The sequence below is a fragment of the Mustela lutreola genome, chromosome 15 (assembly GCF_030435805.1).
Source record: "Mustela lutreola isolate mMusLut2 chromosome 15, mMusLut2.pri, whole genome shotgun sequence".
In the NCBI taxonomy this organism is placed as follows: Eukaryota; Metazoa; Chordata; class Mammalia; order Carnivora; family Mustelidae; genus Mustela; species Mustela lutreola.
In genome coordinates this window covers 50,554,688-50,582,326 of record NC_081304.1, presented here as the reverse complement: position 1 = coordinate 50,582,326, position 27,639 = coordinate 50,554,688, and the positions used below count along the sequence as shown (strand labels likewise).

The following is a 27,639-nucleotide window of genomic DNA, read 5'->3' as shown; positions in this document are numbered from 1 at the left end:
AAAGCATTTGCCTCAGACAATTGTTAAAGATTGTCAGGACTTTTTGGATCTACCTCCTGACCCCAAATATTTTCCTGAAAGCTTCCTGCCACCTTTCATTTATATATAAGCATGTCACATCTATCTTTATCCAACTTACTGACAATTTTGAGTAGCACAGGGTCAAGGACGGAGCTCTTCTGCACATTTCTAGAGATTTTTCTCTAGGTGGTTGGTTATCTCTTTGTCAGCATTCTTTGGGTAATTGTGCTCTTTCCGTGTTAGTTAAAAATCCACCAAACTAAAAAGTTATAGTGTAGAATCTTTTGCTCAAGTGAAATGTTACATGGCAGAGCAATCAGACAGTCGAACGGCTCTGGAGCAGCTGTCCTTGAACTGTCCCGGAGCGACGGGGCGGCGAGGAGACTCCCAGCCCGGGAGTAGGATTCTGTGGACTCGGATTTGGAAACCATGCTTCTTCGCTCAGGTTTGTGGCCTTCTACCTGGTACATCATTTCTCAATGTACTGCAGTCCCACACTTATTACTGGAAGGGTGTCTTGTAAATTAGTGGTGACCTTCCCGATACCAGGTCCATTCAATGCTATTGACCCTGTCCTCAGACAAAGGTGGTAAAAATATGATTTTCAGTCTTTATGACTTTGGAGTCAAAGGATTCCTAAGCAGAAAAGAAATTCCTGTGATTGAAGTAGGGTGCACAATCTGACATTAAGGCATTATATCTCCCACGACACTGAACTATTCTCCAGGCTTGTCACTATAATGACCAACTCCACAACAGTTTCAATTCAGCCTTCTGGAATAGTTATTTCCATAGGATTTTCTCTCTCTTTCTTTTAGGAATATTTAAAAATTAAAATTTTTTTTTTAAGATTTTATTTATTTATTTGACAGACAGAGATCATAAGTAGGCAGAGAGGCAGGCAGAGAGAGAGGGGTGGGAGGCAGGCACCCCGCCAAGCAGAGAGCCTGATGCAGGGCTCGATCCCAGGACCCTGGGATCATGACCTGAGCTGAAGGCAGAGGCTTTAACCCACTGAGCCACCCAGGTGCCCCAAAAGTTTTTAAAATTTTATTAAGTTTTTAAAATTTTAATTCCAGTAAAATTAATATACAGTGTTATATTAGTTTCAGGTCTCTTGGGTTTTAATTATACTTTATTTTTATATTTTAAAGAAAATCAGAGAGGGAGACAAGGCATGAGAGATTCCTGACTCCTTCCAGGAAACAAACCTAGGGCTGCAGAAGGGAGGGGAGTGAAGGTTTGGGATAACTGGTGAACACTACATTAAAAACTAATGATGTACTATATGTTTGCTAACTGAACTTAAATTAAAAAAATATTCTTTTGAAAGAAAAAAATTATTTTTAATTAATTTTAGTAACTCATAAGACTTATTTTTGCTGCAGTTTTAGGTTTACCAAATAAATTAGCAGATAGTGGAGTTCCATATATCACCCCACCACCAGCCCCATTTAATTATTTTTTAATTACACAAATAATAAATGAATGCATCATTCACCTTGAAAACAATAAAAACAAAATTAATCTGTTTTTTTACTCCCCTCCCCAATAATCATGGTTATCAGTTTACTGTATTTTCCTCTAGAACTTTTCCTGTGTATTAAGATATATGTGTAGGTGTATTTTAACAAGCATTTATTACTATTATTATTATTCTAAACAAATTATTATTATTCTAAACAAATATTACTACTATTATTATTATTATAAACAAATTCTATACTGCATGCTTTGGTCTGTAGCTTCTTTTCTATAATTGACAATATATTTTGAAGATCTTTCCACATTAGTTTATTTAATTGTTCACCAATGGATCGACATTCAGGTCATTTCTATGTTTTGCTGTTACTATGACACTGATACCTACCCTTGTGTATGTCGTATTGGGTGTGCATGTGTTTGTGTTTCTTTGAGATATGGAAATGCTGGATCACAGGATTTGTGTATTTTAAAAAGTGGATACTGTAAAAATTATCTCCAAAGTGCCCTTACCAATTTAAACCAGCAGGGATGAGAGCATCCTCTTTTCGTATACACTTACCAACAGTTAATATTATCAGATTTTAATAATTTTTTCACTTTAATGGGAGAAAATGGTTTCTCATTTTAATTTGCATTTTTCTGATAACTAGTAATATTAGACATCTTTTTATATGTTTACTGGACATTTTAATTAGTATTTGCTTTTTAAACTGGAAATTAGGAAATGAGGATTTTATTTGGAGAGCTTTATTTAGTAGCTGCTTTTCTTAACTGTCTACCTGGTCACTGAAGAATGGCTGAAGTGAATAACATTTTTAAAAATCATCTACTACCATGGGCATGGTAAATTTGACAATTTCTGTTTCAGTGTTCAGTGGTTAAGTCACTGTGTGCTCATTTCAGCTCCCTTTTCTGATTTCTTTACACACGCGCACACACACACTAACAAGGAAACAGTTCCTATTTCTTGCTTACCTTCATTGAAATTATGTATAAAATCAAGAGCATGTTTAAGCATTTTTCTCATTTGATCCAAAATATCCGCTCTCAGAACCCCTTGAGGCTGGGGACCAACTTCTATACCTCGGTACAAAAGGGGAAATAGTCATATTTATACAAAGAGTATTACAACACATTATAAAATTGATCATTTTAATGTATAAAGACCTATAATCCCATCATTAAAATTATTAAAAAGATAGACCATGTAGCATCATGGAAAATATTTGAGACAATGTTAGGCAAAAAATAAAAGCAGAACATCTGCATGTACATGCTATAAGCATAATGAATCAAGACTGGGAAAAAACATGGAAAAATATCAAAGAGTTATATTAGAATAGTAAAATCCTGGGGTCAATTTTCTTCAAATTTCCTTCAATATTGTCAAAATGCTTAAATATCATAACCTAGTAAACAGAGTAGGGAAATTTATATTGACAAAATAGTAAGTGGCCACAAAGAGAAACTGTCATAGACCAAATATTTAGTTTTGACTGGAGGAAAGTCACCTATTTAAGTCACAGAACTCTAGAGCCATGGATGTAAGTCAACATGACAATCTATGTGACCCTAGAGCAACATTCTTACTTACCTTTACATAACAGCCCATCCTGACATGATAGTGCGACAGTTTTAGTTTTCCTTAGAATAAATTTGTATTTATTTTTCACTCCTAGCCAATCCAATCTTTTTTTTTTTTTTTTTAAAGATCTTATTTATTTGACAGAGAGAGATCACAAGTAGGCAGAGCAGCAGGCAGGAGAGAAGGGGAAACAGGCTCCCTGCTGAGCAGAGAGCCCTATGCGGGGCTTGATCCCAGGACCCTGATATCATGACCTGAGTCAAAGTCAGAGGCTTAGCCCACTGAGACACCCAGGTGCCCCGAGTGCCAATCCAATCTTACACCAAATACCTAGTCACTTCCCTCCTGTTCCCTCCAATCCCTATAGTTATCCCTCCAACACAATTACTCCTCCAGTTCTTACCTCCTCCACTTTTAAACCATTTACCAAGTATAATATCATCCATTCTCTTCCAGATGATTCATATGTATTCATATACATTCTTTTTCACCCATTCTGTTTTCACTCACTTCTCTCATTTCTTGATTCACACAATCTTGCTATATTTGATCTACATTTTTAAAGAATTTTATTTATTTGAGAGGGAGAAGCAGGCTCCCCGCCAAGCAAGGACTCCCCCCTCTGACACCCCCATGTGGGACTTGATCCCAGAACCCTGGGATCATGACCTGAGCTGAAGGCCGAGGCTTAACCCACTGAGCCATGCAGGTGTCCCGATCAACATTTTTTATTTGTTGTGCTTAGCTTTCTTTCTTTCTTTCTTTCTTTTTTTTTTTAAGATTTTATTTATTTATTTGAGAGAGAGACAGAGAGAGAGAGAGATATCACAATTAGGCAGCGAGGCAGGCAGAGAGAGAGGGGGAAGCATGCTCCCCACTGAGCAGAGACCAGATGTGGAGCTCTATCCCTGGACCCTGAGCTCATGACCTGAGTCGAAAGCAGAGGCTTAACCCACTGAGCCACCCAGGCGCCCCTATGCTTAGCTTCCTTGTATACACGTTTGGACATATATTTAAGTATGTGGTATAAGTGTGGCCAAGGTAAGCATCTTGTGTATAAATGATTTGTACAGATGTATGAAAACATGTTCAAGGACATGTCTACATCTGTGCTATTGAAGACATTGTTGGCTGCCCATCCAAAAGCCATTCTACCTCCTTCCATTAACAGAGTCCTAATTTTGGTTGGGTGTCCAATCTTCCAGGTAAGGGAACTTTTCTCCAGCTCAGGTGTAAATGTGGAATAATATAACTCATTAGAGTACTCCCATTACCCTAGTGACTGATTTAAGAATGGATATGTGACCCAGTTCTAACCAAGTGATTATAATAGAAGGTCTGCAGGGGAGTTCCTAAGAATTTTCTTTCACTCACTAGATATTACCTTGTTGGCATATGATGCTTAAAATTACAGTGGACATCTTGTGGCCATGGGGCTGCTAAAAAAATGCTAACAATGATAGACTTCTTAGTCTAGAAGAACCTAGCCCCTCATGATGCTGTTGAGCTGTTACATAAAATAATACATTTATCTTATTGCTTAAGCCATTTGAGCTTCTTGCAGCCAAAAAATATTCTACATTTCCTTGTTCTGGGGGAGATGGGGGGAGATGGAAGGTGTGGTGTGGGACAGTCCTATGTGGAGAGAAGATACGATGGTTAGGAGTGGGTATTTGACCCAGAAGTCAGTTATTGACAGTTTTTTCCCTTTCTGATTTTGAGTGGAAGATAATAGGGCAGCCTTATTTTCTAAACCAGCAATTAACCTTGGCACAAGATCCTGTGTCAGAGAAGAATGTTTAGATTTGTAGAAAACGGCCATGGCATAGTCCTGAGTGGAGCTGAAGAAGTAATGGTCATAAAATTAAATCTTCTGAGTCTCTAATGAGGCCATGGTTGACCTGGGACAGTTAGTAGAAAATTCTGTTTAATTTCTCTTCTGTGTGTGTGCGTGCGTGCACGCATGCCCATGCACACATGATAGGCAGAGATACAGACAAAAATGAAGAAGATTCTAGGAATGAGCTTAAGGCTGGCTGAAGCAAACGGCTTTTTTCTGGAATAAAGTTTAACTGGAATCATCCTGCCATTTTTTAGGTGCCTTGGCAAAAGAATGCAAAAGGAGTCCTTGTAGAAGGTCAATAGAAGCTAAAGCAAATTTCTATGAGCAGAAGTTATAGGTGTATTATAAAATGTTGAGGGGCACCTGGGTGGCTCAGTCAGTTAAGGGGCTGCCTTCAGCTCAAGTCATGAACCCAGGATCCTGGGATCGAGCCCCCACATCTGGCTCCCAGCTCAGCGGGGAGTCTGCTTCTCCTCTCCTTCTCTCTCTCCCCCCTTGCTTATGATCTTCCCCCCAATAAATAAATAAATAAAATCTTAGAAAAAATAAAATAAAATGTTGAGTTTCAGATAGTTTTTCCTCTGATCTTAAGTGGTTTTTTTTTCCCCTCAATGTGTGGATGACATAAAAATATTCCAAATAGCAAAATTGCAGGGAGAACATACGGTATTTCTAACTATTTATGATGATCTTAATACTCTGTCATATTAAAATGTTTGAAAGATTTGGTTTTATTTTTTAGGACCAAACATACTGGTAGATATTTGTTCTAGCTAAGAACAGCATTGGCCCACAAACATCACAAACCAGGACTGCTTTTTCAAAGTGTGGAAATCTTTTGATTTATTTGGTGTCCTAGAGAAATAGGCTCTCTATCCTTTATTGTTAAGCATTTTGTTTGTTTCAAATAATTACCTATACTTGGATACTGAGCCTGCCCCAGGAGATCCCTGATTTTACACCAAATTATCAACAACTGAATAACGAGGATGACTTTAAATTTGCTTATATTGTTTGACAACTTGTTTTTAAGTTAAATTACTCTTGTTTAAAACCATCTGAGAACTAACAAAAAAGGATTTTAAGTTGTGATAGCAATTTTAAAGATTGTAGTATATCTGCAAACAACTACGTTAGTAGGTCACTCAGGAAGAGAGTTGAATACAGAAAAAAGAGACTGAGTATGCAAACCTCCATGTTGGAAATTGCTAGAAGGCAAAGATGAATTCACAGCCAAGTAACATTAAGGTCAAACAAATGAATGGATAGCAAACAGTTTATGGGAGACATGAATGCAAAGCAGGTGCTAAGAAGAATGTTGACACAAGATTTTTCATGGGTCTTTTGTGTTTCTGCATGTCTTCCCAGCAAGACACTGACTGCCCTGGTTCCAGATTATTTTTTAAGAATGTTTGCATAGTGAACAGTCCTGGAAAATGGGGATGATCTCTTTCTAGGGACAAAAGGTAGGCATGTTTACTGCTCATTATAAAAGACTCAAGTTCCTTCAGCTCACTGTTTCTCTCCTGGAATGCAGAAAGCTGCTCAATGAAATTGAAGAAATTTGATATAATTAGAGCCTGCCTGGAGTTAGTTTGCTTATTAACTCATAGTTATAAGCCATAATAATTATCAAGATAGCTATAAATATTCTTAAAAAATAATTTTCTCAGAGTTTCACCTAGGATACATTTTGTGCAGTTGTGACAATGGAAAATATGACTTACCAACAGGATACTTGGCTATAGAACGAGTGGTTGCATATTGGAGGGAAGGATGTTCAATAAGATAAACATAGCAGGGTAATGGAGCCAAAGAAGACTGAAAAGAAATTAAAACATCTTTCTTATTACGCAAAGACCATTTGCTTTGTTCTTTCCACTGGAGAGTCAATAATGCCTTCAATATGTTTTACCACATCAGCTAAGATTAGCAAGACAGCTTTATGGAATACTCTAAGATTCAGTGTTATTATTGTAACTTGAAAACACACCAATGAATTACATATAAAATTGAATCCTGCATAGCTTTCTGGGTAGAAGGTACATTAAACAATTCTCGAGGACTGTGATCCAAGTACAGGAAATAATTTTTCCTTCTGGATGGATTTGGTTATTTTTGTTTTCACTGCTGGCTACAGTTACTATTTATTTATTTATTTTAAAAATTTTTTAAAAAATTTATTTTCAGCATAACCGTATTCATTGTTTTTGCACCACACCCAGTGCTCCATGCAATCCGTGCCCTCTCTAATACCCACCACCTGGTTCCCCCAACCTCCCACCCCCCACCCCTTCAAAACTCTCAGATTGTTTTTCAGAGTCCATAGTCTCTCATGGTTCACCTCCCCTTTCAATTTCCCTCAACTCCCTTCTCCTCTCTAACTCCCCTTGTCCTCCAGGCTATTTGTTATGCTCCACAAATAAGTGAAACCATATGATAATTGACTCTCTCTGCTTGACTTATTTCACTCAGCATAGTCTCTTCCAGTCCTGTCCATGTTGCTACAAAAGTTGGGTATTCATCCTTTCTGATGGAGGCATAATTCTCCGTAGTGTATATGGACCACATCTTCCTTATCCATTCGTCCGCTGAAGGGCATCTTGGTTCTTTCCACAGTTTGGCGACCGTGGCCATTGCTGCTATAAACATTGGGGTACAGATGGCCCTTCTTTTCACAACATCTGTATCTTTGGGGTAAATACCCAGGAGTGCAATTGCAGGGTCATAGGGAAGCTCTATTTTAAATTTCTTGAGGAATCTCCACACTGTTCTCCAAAGAGGCTGCACCAACTTGCATTCCCACCAACAGTGGAAGAGGGTTCCCCATTCTCCACATCCCCTCCAACACATGTTGTTTCCTTCTTGCTAATTTTGGCCATTATAAGTGGTGTAAGGTGGTATCTCAATGTGGTTTAAATTTGAATCTCCCTGAGGGCTAGTGATGATGAACATTTTTTCATGTGTCTGATAGCCATTTGTATGTCTTCATTGGAGAAGTGTCTGTTCATATCTTCTGCCCATTTTTTGATATGACTGTCTGTTTTGTGTATGTTGAGTTTGAGGAGTTCATTATAGATCCTGGATATCAACCTTTAGTCTGTACTGTCATTTGCAAATATCTTCTCCCATTCCGTGGGTTGCCTCTTTGTTTTGTTGACTGTTTCCCTTGCTGTACAGAAGCTTTTGATTTTGATGAAGTCCCCAAAATTCATTTTCGCTTTTGTTTCCTTTGCCTTTGGAGACACATCTTGAAAGAAGTTGCTGTGGCTGATATCGAAGAGGTTACTGCCTATGTTATCCTCTAGGATTCTGATGGATTCCTGTCTCACATTGAGGTCTTTTATCCATTTCAAGTTTATCTTTGTGTACAGTGTAAGAGAATGGTATGGGCTCTCTACTCTGTTCCACTGGTCTATGTGTCTGTTTTTATGCCAGTACCATGCTGTCTTGGTGATCACAGCTTTGTAGTAAAGCTTGAAATCAGGGAACATGATGCCCCCAGTTTTATTTTTGTTTTTCAACATTTCCTTAGCGATTAGGGATCTCTTTAGATTCCATACAAATTTTTGGATTATTTGCTCCAGCTCTTTGAAAAATACTGGTGGAATTTTGATTGGAATGGCATTAAAAGTATAGATTGCTCTAGGCAGTATATACATTTTAACAATGTTTATTCTTCCGATCCAAGAGCATGGAATGGTCTTCCATCTTTTTGTGTCTTCTTCAATTTCTTTCATGAGTGTTCTGTAGTTCCTCGAGTACAGATCCTTTACCTCTTTGGTTAGGTTTATTCCCAGGTATCTTATGGTTCTTGGTGCTATAGTAAATTGAATCGATGCTCTAATTTCCCTTTCTGTATTTTCATTGTTAGTGTATAAGAAAGCTGCTGATTTCTGTACATTGACTTTGGATCCTGCCATGTTGTTGAATTGTTGTATGAGTTCTAGTAGTTTGGGGTGGAGTATTTTGGGTTTTCCATATAAAGAATCATGTCATCTGTGAAGAGAGAGAGTTTGACTTCTTCATTGCCAATTTGGATACCTTTTATTTCTCTTTGCTGTCTGATTGCTGTTGCTAGGACTTCTAATACTATGTTGAACAAGAGTGGTGAAAGTGGGCATCCTTGTCTTGTTCCTGATCTCAACGGGAAGGCTGCAAGCTTTTTCCCATTGAGGATGATATTTGCTGTGGGTCTTTCATAGATAGATTGTATGAAGTTCAGGAATGTTCCCTCTATCCTTATACTTTGAAGCGTTTTAATCAGGAATGGATGCTGGATTTTGTCAAATGCTTTTTCTGCATCAATTGAGAGGACCATGTGGTTCTTCTCTCTTCTCATATTAATTTGTTCTATCACATTGATTGATTTGTGAATGTTGAACCATCCTTGTAGCCCAGGAATGAATCCCACCTGATCATGGTGGATAATCTTTTTAATGCGCTGTTGGATCCTGTTTGCTAGGATCTTGTTGAGAATCTTAGCATCCATATTCATCAGTGATATTGGTCTGAAATTCTTTTTGGTAGGGTCCTTGCCTGGTTTGGGGATCAAGGTAATGCTGGCTTCATAGAAAGAGTCTGGAAATTTTCCTTCTGCTTCAATTTTTTGAAACAGCTTCAGGAGAATAGGTGTTATTTTTTCTTGAAAGTTTGGTAGAATTCCCCGGGGAATCCATCAGGTCCTGGGCTCTTGTTTTTTGGGAGGTTTTTGATCACTGCTTCAATCTTGTTACTAAATATCGGTCTATTCAGGTTGTCAATTTCTTCCTGGTTCAATTTTGGGAGTTTATAGTTTTTCAGGAATGCATCCATTTCATCTAGGTTGCTTAGCTTATTGGCATATAACTGTTGATAATAACGTCTGATGATTGCTTCTACTTCCTTGGTGTTAGTTGTGATCTCTCCCTTTTCATTCATAATTTTATGAATTTGGGATTTGTCTCTTTTCTTTTGGATTAGTGTGGCCAATGGTCAACTGATATAAAAAGACTGAGATTATTCCCTGCACATTCTCAGATCACAATGCTTTGAAACTTGAGCTCAATCACAAGGAAAAGTTCGGAAGGAACTCAAACACCTGGAAGCTAAAGACCACCTTGTTTAAGAATGCTTGGATCAACCAGGAGATCAAAGAAGAACTTAAACAATTCATGAAAACCAATGAGAATGAAGACACTTCAGTCCAAAACCTATGGGATACAGCAAAAGCGGTCCTAAGGGGGAAACACATAGCCATCCAAGCCTCCCTCAAAGAAATTGAAAAATCCCAAACACACCAGCTGTCTCTACATCTTAAAGAACTGGAGAATCAACAACAAATCAAAGCAACTCCACACATAAGAAGGGAAATAATCAAGATTAGAGCTGACATCAATGAGGTAGAAAGCAGAGATACAGTAGAACATATCAATGAAACTAGAAGCTGTTTTTTTGAAAGAATCAATAAGATCGATCAACCATTGGCTACAGTTACTATTTAGCTTTGTATTGATCACATAATGAATTCTGTTTCCACCCCTACAGTCCAGGTCTGTGTAGATGTTGGGTGACTTCCCCCACCTCCACTTATCTGAGTGAGAATTCAAGAAATTCCTCCAGGTTTTGATGACAATGTCAGCCATGCTGCTTCTACACTTGGCAACCAGAGCATTCGACTCTCCCTTCAATAAGCATTAAAGAATTGCTCCATTATGATCTCCATCCAGAACTACTATCTACTTATTATCAAAAACTCAAGGGAAATGAAAATAACAGTTATTCTTTACTGTATGCTAGGTTTGAGGGTAAATGCTTTAAATACTTAAAGACTTCTCATTTAAGGCTTTAACAGCTATATGGGTAAGTGTTGCTGTCATGCCCATTTTATACAACAAGGAAAGTACAGTTTTGGGAGTGGGGTATCTTGTCCAAGGTTAGTGAGTAAGAAAGCAAGGATTATAAACTTAGGTTCTGGGGCGCCTGGGTGGCTCAGTGGGTTAAAGCCTCTGCCTTTGGCTCTGGTCATGATCCCAGGGTCCTAGGATCGAGCCCCGCACTGGGCTCTCTGCTGAGCAGAGAGCCTGCTTTCTTCTCTCTCTCTCTGCCTGCCTCTCTGCCTGCTTGTGATCTCTATCTGTCAAAAAAAAAAAAAAAAAGACACTTATAAACCTAGGTTCTCCCGGCTCTGTGCGTCAAACTCTTTCGCTAGATCATACTAGCACTCTGGAAGGAAGAGTACCCATTACACAGAGAGTTTATTATTAGAGGTTATTATTTGTGGTGTTGCTGTGGTTTAGCAATTCTCTAGCTATAGGCACTGAATTGCTGAATTTTTCATCCTGTAAATTTCTGAGCCTTAAAATGATTAACTTTAAGTAAAACTCTGAAATTTGGGATAGGGTTATCTGAGTAGATTCCCTAAAGAACACTGAATCCCAGAGCCCTCTTGGTCTGTTAGAATCAACTGCCATGGGACAGCAAGGATAGGGTAGACTGAGGAGCATATGAAAGGTTCAATGGTGCTACTTGCCTTGTAAACTGGTAATTTTCTTCCTCAAGATCTGGCATCGACTTTTCCTGGTTATTAAACTAATAACTAGGAAGTTACAGTAAAACTAAGAAAGATAGGTTTTATTAAAGGAATTAAAGAATTATTAACTGAAAGGGCTACAGGGTTGACAAAAAAAATGATTAACTTTATCAAGTACTAGAAGAACAGATGTGTGCTGGTGTATCTGAATCAAATGCAGACAAAGGCAGAAATAAAAAGAGCCACTCCTTTTAACACTGACCTTTAGTCAACATTAAATGACTATTTCTTGAGCTTCCTAAAACTGGAATTGAACTACTTCAACCACACCAATTTAAACGTTGGTATTAATTTTACCAAATAGCCTATGACTTGGTGGCTGTCTGGATAAAAGATTTATAATTTTACAGACACATGTATCTACAACGGTCTCATTATTTTATTCACTGTATTTATTATTTTACTCATTTCCTCACCTTTTGTCCTGCTTGTCAACACTGTCTCTATTCTAGTGTCCTTCTCATTCCCTCCTCTCTCTTGGACACTCCCTCATCTCCTGATCCTTTTCTGGTTGTCTTATACCTATAACTGGCTTAAAAGTACAGGAACTATACTAACATATAAATTAATAACATTGACATTACCTTAATATAATGAAACATCTGAATTAAAAAGTCATTTCTGGAATCTTCAAGAATAAGAGTGCATCCCATGTTAGACGTAGTGTTGTGAAGGTCAAAAATAATGTCATAGGAATCTTCATTGTCTTTTGGGCCAAACAAATGATTTATTTCTTGAGCCCTTCTCACTTCATATGGCAAATCCTTTGACATTGTTTTACTGTTATTAGCAGAAAGAAAAAGATTAACATTATCTGTGGCCAAGATAACATAAATATCTAATAAGAACATAGTGTATAAGGAAACAGTTGCCAAACCTTTAATATGAAAAAATCTGTAAGGGAAGTGGAACTTATCTGAAAACTTCATAAATAAAAAAGTTCCTTTTTTTTCTCCATTTGATTTTATGTAATGGTGCACTGGTCTGCTCACAAATAATAGTTGATTTATGTGGCTGATCCCAGAAAAGACATTTCAAATAGAATTTACCATCTGACTTCAATGTTGAACAAAATTTATTCATTAATTTAATCAACAGTTTTTAAAAAGTTATGTGCACTGGGCTATTTTATGGCGCTACACCATCAAACACACATTAAATTTCTTCTTCCTCTCACTGATTTTCTAGTGCATGAAATAGTCAAACTTAGGTGATCATGTTATCTAATTAGGGATAGAGATCAGGGAACCACTAGTGGTCTACGGCAAGCTTGACAACATCTGTTAAGCTCTAAGAAAATGCAAAATTTTGCAGGTATATGCATATATATGTTTTTTTCTGGGATGAGTTTTTATTGAATTCTCAAATGAGTATCTCCTCTTACTCTTTAGGATACTTTTTCTTTCTTACTGTACAGGATGATAAGTTTATTATTCCTCATTAAACAATGGTTTAATTCAACCGCTTCTCTGTAATTCCATCTATTTCTGTTCCCTGACTATTTTTGTTGGTATCATCAAGGGACCTACAGTTTGAACCTGGGTAATTTCTGCCTGAAATATAATCAAGCAATCAAAAACGAAGCAGCCATTTTTGACCATAAACCAAAACTATGAGGACAAAAGCTTTATAGTAAGGATGGTACAGTGGGAAGACAGAAGAGACCTGTGACACTAATGATATTATTGAACTACTGCAACCATTGCTGGACTGCCCACCTCTTCACTTATTTGTGAAAAAGAAAACATTTATTTAAGCCACTGTTTTCAGGTTTTTATATGCAACCAAAGTTCCTGATGGATAGAGAAGCATTTTATTTTTTTTTTTTTAAGATTTATTTATTTATTTTAGGGAGGAGGAGCAGAGGAAGAGGGAAAAAGAGAATCTCAAGCAGACTTTCCTCTGAGCATGGAGCCGGACGTGGGGATTTATCCCAGAACGCTAAGATCATGACCTAAGCTTCAATCAAGAGTCAGTCACTCAACAATTAAGCCACCCAGATATGTGTTTTATTTTATTTATTTTTTTTTTTTTTCTCTTTCTTTCTATTTTTAAAGATTTTATTTTTTTTTTAATTTTTTATTTTTTATAAACATATATTTTTTATATACATATATTTTTATCCCCAGGTCTGTGAATCACCAGGTTTACACACTTCACAGCACTCACCAAATCACATACCCTCCCCAATGTCCATAATCCCACCCCCTTCTCCCCAACCCCCTCCCCCCGGCAACCCTCAGTTTGTTTTGTGAGATTAAGAGTCACTTATGGTTTGTCTCCCTCCCAATCCCATCTTGTTTCATTTATTCTTCTACCCACTTAAGCCTCCATGTTGCATCACCACTTCCTCATATCAGGGAGATCATATGATAGTTGTCTTTCTCTGCTTGACTTATTTCGCTAAGCATGATACGCTCTAGTTCCATCCATGTTGTTGCAAATGGCAAGATTTCATTTCTTTTAATGGCTGCATAGTATTCCATTGTGTATATATACCACATCTTCTTGATCCATTCATCTGTTGATGGACATCTAGGTTCTTTCCATAGTTTGGCTATTGTGGATATTGCTGCTATAAACATTCGGGTGCATGTGTCCCTTTGGATCACTACATTTGTATCTTTAGGGTAAATACCCAATAGTGCAATTGCTGGGTCATAGGGCAGTTCTATTTTCAACATTTTGAGGAACCTCCATGCTGTTTTCCAGAGTGGCTGCACCAGCTTGCATTCCCACCAACAGTGTAGGAGGGTTCCCCTTTCTCCGCATCCTCGCCAGCATCTGTCATTTCCTGACTTGTTGATTTTAGCCATTCTGACTGGTGTGAGGTGATATCTCATTGTGGTTTTGATTTGTATTTCCCTGATGCCGAGTGATATGGAGCACTTTTTCATGTGTCTGTTCGCCATCTGGATGTCTTCTTTGCAGAAATGTCTGTTCATGTCTTCTGCCCATTTCTTGATTGGATTAATTGTTCTTTGGGTGTTGAGTTTGCTAAGTTCTTTATAGATTCTGGACACTAGTCCTTTATCTGATATGTCGTTTGCAAATATCTTCTCCCATTCTGTCAGTTGTCTTTTGATTTTGTTAACTGTTTCCTTTGCTGTGCAAAAGCTTTTGATCTTGATGAAATCCCAGTAGTTCATTTTTTCCCTTGCTTCCCTTGCCTTTTGCGTTGTTCCTAGGAAGATGTTGCTGCGGCAGAGGTCGAAGAGGTTGCTGCCCGTGTTCTCCTCAAGGATTTTGATGGATTCCTTTCGTACATTGAGGTCCTTCATCCATTTTGAGTCTATTTTTGTGTGTGGTGTAAGGAAATGGTCCAATTTCATTTTTCTGCATGTGGCTGTCCAATTTTCCCAGCACCATTTATTGAAAAGGCTGTCTTTTTTCCATTGGACATTCTTTCCTGCTTTGTCGAAGATTAGTTGACCATAGAGTTGAGGGTCTATTTCTGGGCTCTCTATTCTGTTCCATTGATCTATGTGTCTGTTTTTGTGCCAGTACCATGCTGTCTTGATGATGACAGCTTTGTAATAGAGCTTGAAGTCCGGAATTGTGATGCCACCAACGTTGGCTTTCTTTTTCAATATCCCTTTGGCTATTCGAGGTCTTTTCTGGTTCCATATAAATTTTAGAATTATTTGTTCCATTTCTTTGAAAAAGATGGATGGTACTTTGATAGGAATTGCATTAAATGTGTAGATTGCTTTAGGTAGCATAGACATTTTCACAATATTTATTCTTCCAATCCAGGAGCATGGCACATTTTTCCATTTCTTTGTGTCTTCCTCAATTTCTTTCATGAGTACTTTATAGTTTTCTGAGTATAGATTCTGTGTCTCTTTGGTTAGGTTTATTCCTAGGTATCTTATGGTTTTGGATGCAATTGTAAATGGGATTGACTCCTTAATATCTCTTTCTTCTGTCTTGCTGTTGGTGTAGAGAAATGCAACTGATTTCTGTGCATTGATTTTATATCCTGACACTTTACTGAATTCCTGTATAAGTTCTAGCAGTTTTGGAGTGGAGTCTTTTGGGTTTTCCACATATAGTATCATATCATCTGCGAAGAGTGATAATTTGACTTCTTCTTTGCCGATTTGGATGCCTTTAATTTCCTTTTGTTGTCTGATTGCTGAGGCTAGGACCTCTAGTACGATGTTGAATAGCAGTGGTGATAATGGACATCCCTGCCGTGTTCCTGACCTTAGCGGAAAAGCTTTCAGTTTTTCTCCATTGAGAATGATATTTGCGGTGGGTTTTTCATAGATGGCTTTGATGATATTGAGGTATGTGCCCTCTATCCCTACACTTTGAAGAGTTTTGATCAGGAAGGGATGTTGTACTTTGTCAAATGCTTTTTCAGCATCTATTGAGAGTATCATATGGTTCTTGTTCTTACTTTTATTGATGTGTTGTATCACATTGACTGATTTGCGGATGTTGAACCAACCTTGCAGCCCTGGAATAAATCCCACTTGGTCGTGGTGAATAATCTTTTTAATGTACTGTTGAATCCTATTGGCTAGTATTTTGTTGAGTATTTTCGCATCTGTGTTCATCAAGGATATCGGTCTATAGCTCTCTTTTTTGGTGGGATCCTTGTCTGGTTTTGGGATCAAGGTGATGCTGGCCTCATAAAATGAGTTTGGAAGTTTTCCTTCCATTTCTATTTTTTGGAACAGTTTCAGGAGAATAGGAATTAGTTCTTCTTTAAATGTTTGGTAGAATTCCCCCGGGAAGCCGTCTGGCCCTGGGCTTTTGTTTGTTTGGAGATTTTTAATGACTGTTTCAATCTCCTTACTGGTTATGGGTCTGTTCAGGCTTTCTATTTCTTCATGGTTCAGTTGTGGTAGTTTATATGTTTCTAGGAATGCATCCATTTCTTCCAGATTGTCAAATTTATTGCCGTAGAGTTGCTCATAGTATGTTCTTATAATAGTTTGTATTTCCTTGGTGTTAGTTGTGATCTCTCCTCTTTCATTCATGATTTTATTTATTTGGGTCTTTTCTCTTTTCTTTTTGATAAGTCGGGCCAGGGGTTTATCAATTTTATTAATTCTTTCAAAGAACCAGCTCCTAGTTTCGTTGATTTGTTCTATTGTTTTTTTGGTTTCTATTTCATTGATTTCTGCTCTGATCTTTATGATTTCTCTTCTCCTGCTGGGCTTAGGGTTTCTTTCTTGTTCTTTCTCCAGCTCCTTTAGGTGTAGGGTTAGGTTGTGTACCTGAGACCTTTCTTGTTTCTTGAGAAAGGCTTGTACCGCTATATATTTTCCTCTCAGGACTGCCTTTGTTGTGTCCCACAGATTTTGAACCGTTGTATTTTCATTATCATTTGTTTCCATGATTTTTTTCAATTCTTCTTTAATTTCCCGGTTGACCCATTCATTCTTTAGAAGGATACTGTTTAGTCTCCATGTATTTGGGTTCTTTCCAAACTTCCTTTTGTGGTTGAGTTCTAGCTTTAGAGCATTGTGGTCTGAAAATATGCAGGGAATGATCCCAATCTTTTGATACCGGTTGAGTCCTGATTTAGGACCGAGGATGTGATCTATTCTGGAGAATGTTCCATGTGCACTAGAGAAGAATGTGTATTCTGTTGCTTTGGGATGAAATATTCTGAATATATCTGTGATGTCCATCTGGTCCAGTGTGTCATTTAAGGCCTTTATTTCCTTGCTGATCTTTTGCTTGGATGACCTGTCCATTTCAGTGAGGGGAATGTTAAAGTCCCCTACTATTATTGTATTGTTGTTTATGTGTTTCTTTGATTTTGTTATTAATTGGTTTATATAGTTGGCTGCTCCCACGTTGGGGGCATAGATATTTAAAATTGTTAAATCTTCTTGTTGGACAGACCCTTTGAGTATGATATAGTGTCCTTCCTCATCTCTTATTACAGTCTTTGGCTTAAAATCTAATTGATCTGATATAAGGATTGCCACTCCTGCTTTCTTCTGATGTCCATTAGCATGGTAAATTCTTTTCCACCCCCTCACTTTAAATCTGGAGGTGTCTTCGGGCTTAAAATGTGTTTCTTGGAGGCAACATATAGATGGGTTTTGTTTTTTTATCCATTCTGATACCCTGTGTCTTTTGACAGGGGCATTTAGCCCATTCACATTCAGGGTAACTATTGAGAGATATGAATTTAGTGCCATTGTATTGCCTGTAAGGTGACTGTTACTGTATATGGTCTCTGTTCCTTTCTGATCTACCACTTGTAGGCTCTCTCTTTGCTTAGAGGACCCCTTTCAATATTTCCTGTAGAGCTGGTTTGGTATTTGCAAATTCTTTCAGTTGTTGTTTGTCCTGGAAGCTTTTAATCTCTCCTTCTATTTTCAATGATAGCCTAGCTGGATATAGTATTCTTGGCTGCATGTTTTTCTCGTTTAGTGCTCTGAAAATATCATGCCAGCTCTTTCTGGCCTGCCAGGTCTCTGTGGATAAGTCAGCTGCCAATCTAATATTTTTACCATTGTATGTTACAGACTTCTTTTCCCGGGCTGCTTTCAGGATTTTCTCTTTGTCATTGAGACTTGTAAATTTTACTATTATGTGACGGGGTGTGGGCCTATTCTTATTGATTTTGAGGGGCATTCTCTGAACCTCCTGAATTTTGATGCTTGTTCCCTTTGCCATATTGGGGAAATTCTCCCCAATAATTCTCTCCAGTATACCTTCTGCTCCCCTCTCAATTTCTTCTTCTTCTGGAATCCCAATTATTCTAATGTTGTTTCGTCTTATGGTGTCACTTATTTCTCGAATTCTCCCCTCGTGGTCCAGTAGCTGTTTGTCCCTCTTTTGATCAGCTTCTTTATTCTCTGTCATTTGGTCTTCTATATCACTAATTCTTTCTTCTGCCTCATTTATCCTAGCAGTGAGAGCCTCCATTTTTGATTGCACCTCATTAATAGCTTTTTTGATTTCAACTTGGTTAGATTTTAGTTCTTTTATTTCTCCAGAAAGGGCTTTTATATCTCTCGAGAGGGTTTCTCTAATATCTTCCATGCCTTTTTCGAGCCCGGCTAGAACCTTGAGAATTGTCATTCTGAACTCTAGATCTGACATATTACCGATGTCTGTATTGATTAGGTCCCTAGCCTTCGGTACTGCCTCTTGTTCTTTTTTTTGTGGTGAATTTTTACGTCTTGTCATTTTGTCCAGATAAGAGTAAATGAAGGGGCAAGTAAAATACTAAAAGGGTGGCAACAACCCCAGGAAAATATGCTTTAGCCAAATTAGAAGAGATCCAAAATCGTGAGTGGGGAGAAAGGGGATAAAAAGAGGTTCAAAAAGGAAGAAAGAAAAAAGAAAAAAAAAAAAAAAAAAAAAAAAGAAAAGAAAAGAAAAGAATTTTTTTTAAAAAAAGAAAACACCTAAGAAAAATGTAAAAAAAAATATATATATATTAGATAAACTAGTAAAAAATTGTTAAAAAAGAAAAAGGTAACAGTTAAAAAAAAAAAAAATTTTACCCGAAGGCGAGAAAAAAAAAAAAAAATGAAAAAGAAAAAATTAAATTAACTGCAAGACTAAAAAAAATCACAGGAAAAAAGCCATGAGTTCCGTGCTTGGCTTTCTCCTCCTCTGGAATTCTGCTGCTCTCCTTGGTATTGAAACCGCACTCCTTGGTAGGTGAACTTGGTCTCGGCTGGATTTCTTGTTGATCTTCTGGGGGAGGGGCCTGTTGTAGTGATTCTCAAGTGTCTTTGCCCCAGGCGGAATTACACCGCCCTTACCCGGGGCCGGGGTGAGTAATCCGCTCGGGTTTGCTTTCAGGAGCTTTTGTTCCCTGAGCGCTTTCCGTAGAGTTCCGGAGGACGGGAATACAAATGGCGGCCTCCTGGTCTCCGGCCTGGAGGAGCCGAGAGCCCAGGGCCCCACTCCTCAGTGCGCCCTCAGAGAACAGCGCCCAGTTACTCCCGTCTGCCTGACCTCCGGCCGCGCTCCGAGCTCACCGAGCCTGCGACCGGTTCAAGGTAACACGGAGCTGCGAGCTTACTGTCGGCTCTGTCTCTGTAGCCGGCTTTCCCGTTCCAATACCCGCAAGCTCTGCGACACTCAGACACCCCTTATCCTTCTGTGACCCTGCGGGACCTGAGGCCACGCTGACCCCGTGTGGGCTTCGCCCCGGTTTAGCCTCTGGAGCGATGTCCCTCAGCGGAACAGACTTTTAAAAGTCCTGATTTTGTGCGCGGTTGCTCCGCCGCTTGCCGGGAGCCGGCCCCTCCCCCCGGGGTCTATCTTCCCGTCGCTTTGGATTCACTTCTCCGCCGGTCCTACCTTTCAGAAAGTGGTTGTTTTTCTGTTTCCAGAATTGCTGTTCTTCTTCTCTTCGATCTGCCGATGGATTTTCAGGTGTTTGCAATCTTTAGATAAGCTATCTAGCTGATCTCCGGCTAGCTGAAGCAGTCTCAGCTTGCTACTTCTCCGCCATCTTGACTCCTCCCTTCCAGATATGTGTTTTAAAAGTTAATTCAGAGAACAACACTGCGAGTTTCCTCTACCCCCAACTGATTTGCTTCTAATTCTCCCTCAGGTGAATAATTGGCATCACTAGCCGCCCAGTTGCTCAGAGCTGAGGACTGGAGTCTTAAAAGACAATGGACACTGCGTTTTCACGGCTGGGGTCCAGGTCTCATAGGAGGAGTCCCAAGGGATGAAGCTGAAACAATACGCAGGGGAAAGCTCCAAAAAGGCACAGCAACAATACTAAGTTACTTAAATCTTTGCTGGATAGGAGATTTTTGAAGAATTTTCAGCTGAGGACAGACATGATAAGATTTGCTGGTCGGGGGGCACCTGGGTGGCTCAGTGGGTTAAAGCCTCTGTCTTCAGCTCAGGTCATGATCCCAGGGTCCTGGGATCGAGCCCTACATCAGGCTCTCTGCTCATCGGGGAGCCTGCTTCCTCCTCTCTCTCTCTGCCTGCCTCTCTGCCTACTTGTGATCTCTGTCTGTTAAATAAATAAAATCTTTAAAAAAACAAAAAAGATCTGCCGGTCAGGTTGATCCCTATGAGTGAATAGCAGGAAGGACTGGAGTAGGGCTAGATGCTGAGATTCTTTACGAGGCTACTTTCACTGTCCACAGAAGAAATAAACCAAGGAATTGAGAATGCAGAGGAAGATTGGATTTGCATAATATTCAATACTTGAATAAATGGGAAGATTTAGTGACTTAGTAGACATGGGGCTTGAGGAACAGGGAAGGTTCCAAGTTGATTTCCATAAGGGATTTGGTGGGGACTGGTGACATCAATGAGAGGGTAAATACAGGAAAAGAAACAGATTTGGGAGCGGGAAGACTGGAGAATGTAATTAGCTTATCTATAAGTTTTATAACCACCCTGACAGAGAACTGTCTAGCCTTTGAAGAGTATTCAAGTATAAGAACTAGAAAATGAATTTAATTTAAAAGACTGCTCTCATTGAAAATGTATACTATCGAGTGGTCATAAGAAGAAGACTCACCCCTGTTCATTTCAGAGTTATTTAAGAAGTTAACATTTGAGAAATTGCCTAAAAGAGTTATTCTTCAACAAATTCTTTTTTTTAAAAAATATTTTGTTTTTATTCATTTGACAGAGAGAAAGATATCAGGCAGAGAGGCAGGCAGAGAGAGCAGGGGAAGAAGGCTCTCCATTGAGCAAAGAGCCCAATGTGGGGCTTGATCCCAGGACCCTGGGATCATGACCTGAGCCAAAGGCAGAGGCTTAACCCACTGAGCCACTCAGGTGCCCCTCTTCAACAAATTCTTATAAGAGTTAGTTAAAAGCTATTTTAGGTGACTAGATAAACCTTAATTGTATCAACATAAGCTCAATCATGAAGATAAAGTATTCCTGAAATTAAAATATATGCCAGTAAAAAATATTATTTGATTCACAGAACATAACTAATTATAATTTTCCCTAGAAAATATCTATTTCTTGGGGCTCCTGGGTGGCTCAGTTGGTTAAGCAGTTGCCTTTGGCTCAGATCATGATCCCAGGGTCCTGGGATTGAGCCCCACATTGGGTTCCCTCCTCAGCAGAGAGCCTGCTTCTCCCTCTCCCTGCTGCTCTGCCTACTTGTGCTATCTCTTTGTCAAATAAATTAAAAAAAAAACCTTTAAAAAAAGAAAATATCTATTTCATAAAGTGAGGCATACTTGAACTAAAAGTCACAACCATCTTTTGATTGGCTGTGAGATTAAATTTAAGAAACTAAACTGAATTTAGTCTTTATTAGAAAATGAGTACATAAATCAGTGCTGTATTTGTTGTTCCTTTGCATGTCTTCTATCTTAGTAGTCTTCCTACTTGATGTTGGCAAAAACTGTTTTGTACATAGTTTTGTACTCCTACGGTATCTGGCACAGTGCCCCATAAAGAGTAGGTGTTTAATAATATTTTTAGGTAAATAAAAGTGATAAGAGGCAAATAATACTTAGAGGCTTATATATCTATATCTACACTAGGACCTACAAAGATGTAAACAAAGGCAAAATACTTATTATTTATATTATGTATCATAACGAATACCTAGAGTATTATTATTGTATATTGTGTGCAATGTATTATAAGCCAGTTGCAATTTAAATTCAGAACATGCAGGTGAAGTATCTTTAACTCTCAGTGATCCTCCACTGAAGCCAGTACATCTACTCATTTCACAGCGTGGCCTGATCTTTTTTTTTTGATGATGGGCATTTATTCACATTTTTCATTAAATATTAATTGAAATGTTACAATATTCTTGACTAGAACTTTATGTACTACCATAAACATAGTGGTATAAACACATAGTGGCGAACCACCTAGAAAACTAACAAATATGTATGCAAGTGTAGTGGCCAAAAACTAATAAATTTTAAGACCATTAAATCTGTTTCTTTAAAGATATGGCTTAAAAATAAAAACCATTGTTATTTTTTGTCTCAGTCTTTACAGAATGCATTTAAAAAGAAAATCAGTTAAGAACAGCCTGATGCTTTCAAAAGTTTATAAGAGAGCATGTGAATGCCCAGTTTAGGTCACAGAGAAATTCATAGTATAGTATGATTAAAAGTGAAAGTGATCTTATTCATAACAGCAATTATATGTACGGATTTGTATATCATGTGCTACACATATATATTCTCTCACATGTACCACTTTTCATACACACACACACACCCATACATGTTCCCATGCATACAACACAAAATACAGTCTTACCCAAGATTTTCAGGGTCAAAAACTCGATTCAGGTCACAGTCAACATATCTGGTACATTTCTTCACTGCTCTTGGGTTGGTAATAAATGGTTTTACTTCCAGCCCTGTTCTCTGAATCTCAGTGCCATTCTCCAGCCAGTGCTTGACTAGAAATACTCCTGTTAACTCATTCCCATGAGTTCCTCCAAAGATAGCAACCTTTTTTATAGGATCTTTAGTAACATGACAAGAAGTCATGTTTATCAAGTAGTTTTATCTGATTTCTGCAATTCAGAAAAGAGGAGATCAAATAAAACTTAATTTCTTAAGAAAAGTTTAGAAATTTAAATTTTAAATGAGACTTTAACCAAAGTGCAAAGTGCAGAGTTCTCCTGAGTGGAGTATAATTTAATATTCTGTTACAAGTTCAGAGCCCTGTTTATTGTAGGGACACTCCCTTCTTTAGCCCTGCCCTTTACCATATTTGGATTAAAATATGCAGAGATTAACTAGACACAACTGTTTAACATCTGACTCCCTCACATGGTCAGTCAATCTAAATGCAATAATAAATTAGAATCTCATACCAATACAAAAATTCTGTTTTTCTTTTAGCTAGAAGGTCACCTATTGGTGCTTCTACAATTACTTGTGATAGTAAAAATAGTTTATATTTTTCTAATTCTTAAAAATATGAAGAATTTAAAAATATATATAAAAAAGAAGTGGTTCATAATATGCATGCTATTATTTGATATTTATGTTTCCACTCACATTTGAAAACATTTCTACTCTGAAATAAGTTTAAATCCATTTCATCATCGGAGGACATTTGAATCTCATTTCCAAAAACAGCCAAAGACAGATCCTAAGAGACCTTCTCCTCTACTGAAATAGTATTCTTTCAGTAGCTTTTTCATGGTCAGAGACAACAAGAACCTAATAAATGATCCCTGGGACTTAGAAAGCTACTTTAAAATATGCTTTTATTTCTTTCTGATTGAGCTTTTGATAATTCCATCAATTTCTTTAGGAATCATCCTCATTTTTTGCCTTAATTCTAAAGGAAAAGCAACTGGGGGTAATTTTCAAGTCTTTGTAATGCTTGAAAATGTCTTGGTGGCATGCTATATATACTAACTAAATTAGGAGTTTATTGTAATACACAGTCTAACTTACTGGCAGCACAGACTTTTCATTGGAATGTGTTACTCAATAGGCGGCCTTATTAGGGGAAACTATCCAGAATACTAAGATGATTACATTCCTTTGGAAAAATGACTCTGAACCAAATCAGATTTGATTTCATGTTCAATCATCCAGAAAGGCAAATACGTTCAAGTACTGGAAATATTATGTACTGGTAATGCCACATTGTTTGATAGGAGTACAACAAGAGAAATTCATTACAACCAAAGAAAAGTTTGATTTATAATGAAATTTCCCACATGTTATCTCATTTTATTCATATATTCACTTTACAAGATAGGGTGGGTGAAGTATTGACATTCCCATTGCAGTGTTAAAGGAAAAGTCCCTCAGCTACCAGGAGAAAATCGAGCTGGGACCCAAGTTTTCTGATTGTAAGCCCAGTGTTTTTTACAGAACAGGGTGCTTCCTGTTATTTTTGGACTTTCCCAAAGTTCTAATTTTGTTCTTTTGGAATTCACATAAGCAGTTACTACAGTGTGCTCAGGAAACAATAAGCATATAAACAAAACACATGTTGGAGAACATAAAATGTGACTGTTTCATAATATTTAATAAACTAATACCTATGTTCTTCCTTTAAAAAATTGTAATACAGAGCTAGAGAAAGCAAAATAATGAAATCCAAATTTACACATTAAAATTACCATTCTAACCTAAGAAAATGCCTCTGTAGCCTTTAATTTTCTATCCACATCAACTTACACAGAACACTTCAGTGTAGAGATTCTGAAAACAAGCCTAAATGTTAACAAATGATAGTTGTATTGTTTACTTTTGTTTTAAGCGTTGTAACTATGGTGAATTATTAACACTTGGTTATGTTTTTCTTTCTTTTCTGCTGATTGTGGTTAGTTCTGTCCTTTGCCCTAGTCTCTCTGGAAATGCTGCCTTGGTTATTTACTCGTAGCTGGCACAAATGACTGGCATTTCGAGGCTTGTTTTATGGAATTTTAACAGATCAACACTTTGAAGCACATTTAACGTTCACAAATGAAGTTTCCGTTACATGTCAAAATGAATAACTTTTTTGAGAGTTAAAGAATTACAGCAATTCCGTCCTATACTTACCTTGTTTATTGTGTACAGTTCGTCTTCTGCGGAAAGCTTTATTAGAAAAAAAGGAGAGCATTTCCTTAGAACTAGAGCAACAGAGGCTTTTCATACTCTTATACCAAGTTAACTTCCGAAAGATTTTTAACTCCCTGTTTCCCAAAGCACACCCAATTTTTGAACTCTACAATCTAAAAATTTTTATTAGTCTAATTCTTTTTTGAAAATTCAAAGAACTGATGATATACAAAGTGGAACCCTTTCTAGTTATCACCATTTCACTATTAGGTTGAATATGTAATGTTCGGAAGTATTTAAAAGAATAAGCCTAGTAATTTCCAGCACTACAAATGTTTTGTAGGGGTGATGGTGCCTGATTTATTAGTAAAATAATGTAGTATAAAACAAAGTGAGAATAAATTTTTCATAGTCTTGGTCATCCAATAAATGCATGCAAAAAATTTTGTAGGAGACACATTTAAGTTGTTGTTTACAAAATAGTATGACTGGAGGACAAGGAGGGTCTTCTCTCCAATATTACATATAAGGAAGTTATCTCATTCATAATGCAGTTGTCCAGCAGTCATGTAATTAATCAAACTCACTATTTAAATTTTTTCCTTCCTTTGTGGCCCTCTTGCTGTCACGCATTCTGACCAACTTTCCAGATGAAAACAAATCAGTGTAGCCAAAACAAGATCAGTATAATACAGGTAATTTATACACTGCTAGTAAAGATTCCACATTGACCATGTCAGTAGCCCTACAGACGTAACACACATGTTGCTCATAGTGGGTTTAAAGTATTTGTTTTTAATGAGAAATCCATTTTTGGGGTGTGTGTGGGGTATGTGTGTGTGTGTGTGTGTGTGTGTGTAAGGTAAAAATCGGTTTCCCCAAAGCTTGTAGTCATTTTTAAAGGTCTCTTTTTTGGAACCATGACAACTCACAAATCTTTTCAGACATTTTATTGTATGAAATCTTTTTCAGATTAAATGAAGACACTATTCCTTCAAAGTTATTCCTTAGTTTGGCATTCATACTTATTCTTTTTTTTTTTTTAAAGGAGGGAGAGGGGCAGAGAGAGAAGGAGAGAGAGACTCATATGCATGTTCCACACCTAGTGGGGAGCCTGATGTAGGGCTCTATCTCACAACCCTGAGCTCATGACAAGAGCCGAAATCAAGAGTCCGTGCCTTAATCGACTGAGCCACCCAGGTGCCCCTCATTCTTCTTCTGACTTAATCTTACAAGAGTTGGCCCTCCAACAACAGGGGTTAGGGGTGTTGACCTCCAAGCAGTTGAAAATCCTTGTATAACTTCTGACTCCCCAACAACTTAAATTACTAATAGACTACTGCTGACTAGAAGCCTTACCAAGAGACAATTAACACGTATTTTGTGTATGTATCATATACTGTCTCCTTACAATAAAGTAAGCTCAAGAAAAGAAAATGTTATTAAGAAAATCATGGCAGAGAAAATACATGTACAATATCATACTCTAAAAAAATCCATATATAGGGGCTCCTGTGTAGTTCAGTCCTTGGGCATCTCCCTTCAGCTCAGGTCATGATCCCAGGCTCTTGGGATCAAGCCCCACATCAGGCTCCATGCTTGGTGGGAAGCCTGCTTCTCTCTCTCCCACTCCCTCTGCTTGTGTTCCCTCTCTTGCTGTGTCTCTGTCAAATAAATAAATAATGAAAATCTTAAAAAAAAAAAAAAAAACCCATGTGTAACTAGACCTGCATGGTTCAAACCTGTGCTGTTCAAGGGTCAACTGTACATGTCACATGGTTTCATAGTCCTAGGCCTGTACCAATAACCTTCCCCCATCTCTAGACCCTCTGCACATTTCTGTTCACCTATCCCAGTCTTCAAATGGTCAGAAGTTATACTAACAACAAAACATGTCTTGGACTCCAAGTGGAGCTAGGATTACTATTTCTGGCCTCTAGTAAACATTCAGTAAATAGCAACTGTTACCCAATAAAAGCTAACATTTACTGAGCATTTACTGTGTGCCAGGACTGTTCATTCTCTATTTTAATACTTTGAGGACAATTAATTAAATAGTTATATTGGGAAGCGAAATGTAGGTTTAGAGGAGGTCAATAACTTGCCCAAGACCAGAGGCCAGGCAGGGACCGTCTATCCTGTGAGGGTCAGAGCCCCTCACTGCACCATCCCGTTTCCTCCCCCCGGTCTCAAGTGCTAGTTCTCCACCGAGCTTGCACAGCACAGGCCCAGCCTTACTGACTCCACTGGGATTTGCAGGGCCCTCTTCAAACCAGCCTCAGCTCTCCCACTGGCTGCCAAGCGATTTTAATTCCCAGCTATGACCAAGGGAGTTGAAACAAACCCCATGACCTGGTTTTGAGGCCTGTGGCCTTTGAGTTACTCTCTTCTAAGTGAACTCCCAGCATCTTACAAATTGATGTCTAGAACCTAAAATATACGTGCGCGTGAGGGCGGGAGGGGAGGGTGTGTTGGGCCACTAGTCCTGGGTTCACCTCAGCAGTGAACAGAAACAGGTGTGTCCCTACAGCCATTCCTGTGCTACGTACCTCACAGTTGTGAGTGGGAGGTGCGTTAACGTTCTCCTTCCCAAGATAGCGAGCATGTGTCCTTCTCATCGCCCACGGGCCAGACGACACCATTTGCACCAATGACCCAAACGCAGCTA

At 38.2% G+C, this 27,639-nt stretch overlaps 1 protein-coding gene and 1 long non-coding RNA gene across 3 annotated transcripts in view; one reads left to right on the top strand and one right to left on the bottom strand.

Moving 5' to 3' along the window:
- The window catches only part of ASPA (aspartoacylase), a 32,636-nt gene extending 7,627 nt beyond the window's left edge, over positions 1-25,009 (bottom strand). The window contains exons 1-5 of one of the 2 annotated variants that reach the window (XM_059147569.1): positions 24,972-25,009; positions 22,714-22,975; positions 12,090-12,285; positions 6,662-6,755; positions 2,482-2,589 (exon numbers count right to left, since the gene is read on the bottom strand). In XM_059147569.1, coding sequence (XP_059003552.1) covers positions 2,482-2,589; positions 6,662-6,755; positions 12,090-12,285; positions 22,714-22,949 — 634 coding nt within the window. In that variant the 5' untranslated portion in view covers positions 22,950-22,975; positions 24,972-25,009. Of the gene's footprint in view, positions 1-2,481; positions 2,590-6,661; positions 6,756-12,089; positions 12,286-22,713; positions 23,115-24,971 lie in introns of those variants that run through there. The other variant, XM_059147570.1, reaches the window with a different exon arrangement.
- Positions 320-22,362, top strand: LOC131815712 (uncharacterized). The gene is made up of 3 exons (XR_009347820.1): positions 320-466; positions 13,357-13,476; positions 20,054-22,362. It is a non-coding gene; the product is annotated as an uncharacterized LOC131815712 (long non-coding RNA).
- Positions 25,010-27,639: the final 2,630 nt, after the last annotated feature.